Source organism: Tribolium madens, unplaced genomic scaffold (genome assembly GCF_015345945.1).
Source record: "Tribolium madens isolate multiple individuals breed KSU strain unplaced genomic scaffold, Tmad_KSU_1.1 Scaffold_7;HRSCAF=85;Tcas5.2_LG10, whole genome shotgun sequence".
NCBI lineage: Eukaryota > Metazoa > Arthropoda > Insecta > Coleoptera > Tenebrionidae > Tribolium > Tribolium madens.
Window position 1 is genome coordinate 9560077 of NW_025401050.1, and position 3041 is coordinate 9563117.

General features: G+C 30.6%; 2 protein-coding genes across 5 annotated transcripts in view; one reads left to right on the plus strand and one right to left on the minus strand.

The window, feature by feature from the left end:
- Positions 1-2304, plus strand: part of LOC123009885 (cleavage stimulation factor subunit 2) — a 4722-nt gene extending 2418 nt beyond the window's left edge. For 2 of the 3 annotated variants that reach the window (XM_044406444.1, XM_044406442.1), the window contains 4 exons: positions 1462-1591; positions 1640-1669; positions 1723-1811; positions 1858-2304. In XM_044406444.1, coding sequence (XP_044262379.1) covers positions 1462-1591; positions 1640-1669; positions 1723-1811; positions 1858-2114 — 506 coding nt within the window. In that variant the 3' untranslated portion in view covers positions 2115-2304. The remainder of the gene's footprint in view (positions 1-1461; positions 1592-1639; positions 1670-1722; positions 1812-1857) is intronic. The other variant, XM_044406443.1, reaches the window with a different exon arrangement.
- The window catches only part of LOC123009883 (WD and tetratricopeptide repeats protein 1-like), a 10116-nt gene continuing 9205 nt past the window's right edge, over positions 2131-3041 (minus strand). For both annotated transcript variants that reach the window (XM_044406439.1, XM_044406440.1), the window contains exon 10: positions 2131-2558. In XM_044406439.1, the coding sequence (XP_044262374.1) occupies positions 2382-2558 (177 nt within the window). In that variant the 3' untranslated portion in view covers positions 2131-2381. The remainder of the gene's footprint in view (positions 2559-3041) is intronic.

Sequence of the window (3041 nt, forward strand, 5' to 3'; positions counted from 1 at the left end):
AAAAAATTCTTAAAATTCAAGTTTTTTTGTGGATCTTGAAGATCTTTAAGGTTTTAGATTATTTTCATTAGAATTTTTTTTTCTAACACTAATGTTTTTCTTAGAATCTTAAAAATTTATTAATTTATTGAATTTTGAGTTCTTAATTTTTTTCTTTAAACACGGAACTTATTCTTCAAATTCTCAGGTTTAAAATCTGTTGACATTCTCTCTCTTTTTTTGTTTTTTTTTTCAACATGTTAATGTTGTTTCTCAACATGTTTAATCTTGTTGTTCAATATTTATTTTTAATTTTGTTTTTTAAGGTCGTTTAAAACTTTTTTTATACAATAAAATCATCAAAGATAATTTTTTGTATTTTTTTTTAAATCATCATTTTTTTCTTAAATTTCAGTTTTTACACTAAAACCTCGATTTTACTTTTTTCAAAATGTCTCAAAATTTTGAGTTTTCATGATGACCTTAGGTTGTTTTTGTGTCATATTGCGAACATTTTGAGTTTTATTCTTTGAGTTTAAAATCCAGACTTTGTATTTAAAAATCTTGAAAGTTTGTATTAGGATTTTTTTGACTAAAGTCTTGGCAATCTATTATAAGAGTATATTTCAGTAAAAAAATTCTTAAAATTCAAGTTTTTTTGTGGATCTTGAAGATCTTTAAGGTTTTAGATTATTTTCATTAGATTTTTTTTTCTAACACTAATGTTTTTCTTAGAATCTATTAATTTATTGAATTTTGAGTTCTTAATTTTTTTCTTTAAACACGGAACTAATTCTTCAAGATCTCAAGTTTAAATTAATTATTTTATCATTTAAAACCTTTCTAAGTTTATAAATAAAAAATTCTAACTCTTTATTTCTTGAAATTTCATCTCAAATACAATAAATTCATCAAACAAGAGATGATTTTTTGTATTTCTCTTTAAATCATAATTTTTTTCTTAAAACCTTAATTTTACTTTTTTCAAAATGTCTTCAAATTTTCAATTTTCATCAGGATCTTAGGTTGTTTTTGTGTCTCAAAATCAACTTTTTATCTCAATAGCTTGAAATAATGAGCTTTTAACTCAAACTACTTAATTAACCTTTTTCTCAAAACTTCAGATTTTTTAAACTCTGCATAATTTCCACCCATGCAACGAAGACTTATCGTAATTCAAAATATGGCAATTTTAGTTGGTGAATGAGTTTTAAAATTATGAAAATATTGTGTTCAATCAAATAAACGTATTTTTTTCTTTAATTAAATAATTCAACAAAAACTAAAAAACAAAAAAAATGTTTTTCGTCATGATTGAACGGTTAGCTAATTCATAACACTACAAAAAATTGAGTACTACAATGGTATCCTTTAAAAATTTGAATCAGTATTGCCAACATAGACAGTAATTCTAGATCACCTTGTAGTATTTGTAGGTTGGTAGCAAGAAATCTATGTTATATTTAAATTAAATTTTGTTAGGACAAGACGTGGATCTGAGGTCACTGGATCCTAGAGGGGCAGATCCCCGCCTCAGCCGCCTTGGTGATCAGGACATGCGGACGTTACCCGGACAACTCCCCAACCCCCTTCCACCCCCACTCGTCGAAAAGTAAGTAAAATAATTCCAATTTAAATTCCTTCACTCACATTAAAATAGTTTCACAAAGCCGGATCAGAAAATTGAAAGGTAATTAAACATCGGCAGTTAATTAAAAAAAAACAACTAATATTTTTACTTAGTTTTAATAGAGATCCACGAGGAGGTCCAGGTAGCTTCCCCTCTGACCCGAGACAACAACAGCGAGTCGACCCAAGACAGAAAAATATGCGTAAGTGAAATAATCATCATTGAATGGTTTTTTAGTCGGATTTTAGCCCCCCAGCAAAACTCGTTGCCTCCGCAACCAGTTAGGGCCCCACAAGGGCCCCCGAGTGTGCCGCAAGTGCCACGCCCTGCTGCGAGTGTTGCTTCAAGTATAGGGGGCACAGCGGGAGCTTCAGATCAGGAAAAAGCGGCTCTTATTATGCAAGTTCTGCAATTATCGGATGAGCAGATTGCAATGCTGCCACCCGAACAGCGTAACAGTATTCTAGTTTTGAAGGAACAAATCGCTAAAAGTGCTCATCGTTAATAATAAAATAACGTCATTTCCCCAAATTAGTGTTTAATTTTTACAGTTTACATGATAATTAAAAAATCTTTAAAGTTATTAACATAAATACTATTTACAGTATTGTGTATATATTATTCAAAAATCAACAACATAAAACGCACCCTCTAAAAAGTACAAAATAAATGAGCAAGGCTTTGATTGTTTACGACTAAAATGTGAATTTATTCGTTTGCAACGATTTTATTACAATTTCTATCAAACCTATTTTTAATGGTTTTTAAAAAATTAACTAGTTCGGCACGTTGGTACTTCCTGAATGGACGATCCGTCTAAACCGCTCCCTTCGATTTGGTAACCCATGCTGGCCAACATCGACTCGAATGGGTCCATTGACATGCGATGCTGATTTGTTTCAACTACAGTGGGGATGCATTTGACGATCCGGTTGTTCACTTTTCCGTCCTAAATTATTAGAAATTAATTACGCTATTGTCTAAAAATCTGCTACAGTCTTTAAGTTGGTATATTCCATAGCTAATAGAGCTCTGTATACAGGGTGTTCCGTCTAAACCCCACATTAGAAGTATTGGGAGTTCCAATAATCGTATTTATTTGAAAGTTGGTACATAGCCATAATGCATTAAGTCCTCCTAAATGAAAATATTTTTAAGATGGCGGCACTTCCGCTTATACCGGAAGTCGGTCTCAACTTTTTTATTTTTAATGGAAAGGTATATTTTTTACTGCGTTTTTGGATTAATCGGGTTATTTTAAGGGAGTTTTTATCAGCTTTTCCCATACCTAAATTTAGCTGTTTTTGAAATATTTGGAGTTTTTTTAAAAAAATTTGGTTTGCACCTTCCACTTTAAAAATCGGTAACTCTGCCATTTTTTAAGATTTTGAATTCGTTTTTTTGGCGTTTGAAAGAGAAAGCTTAGATCCTT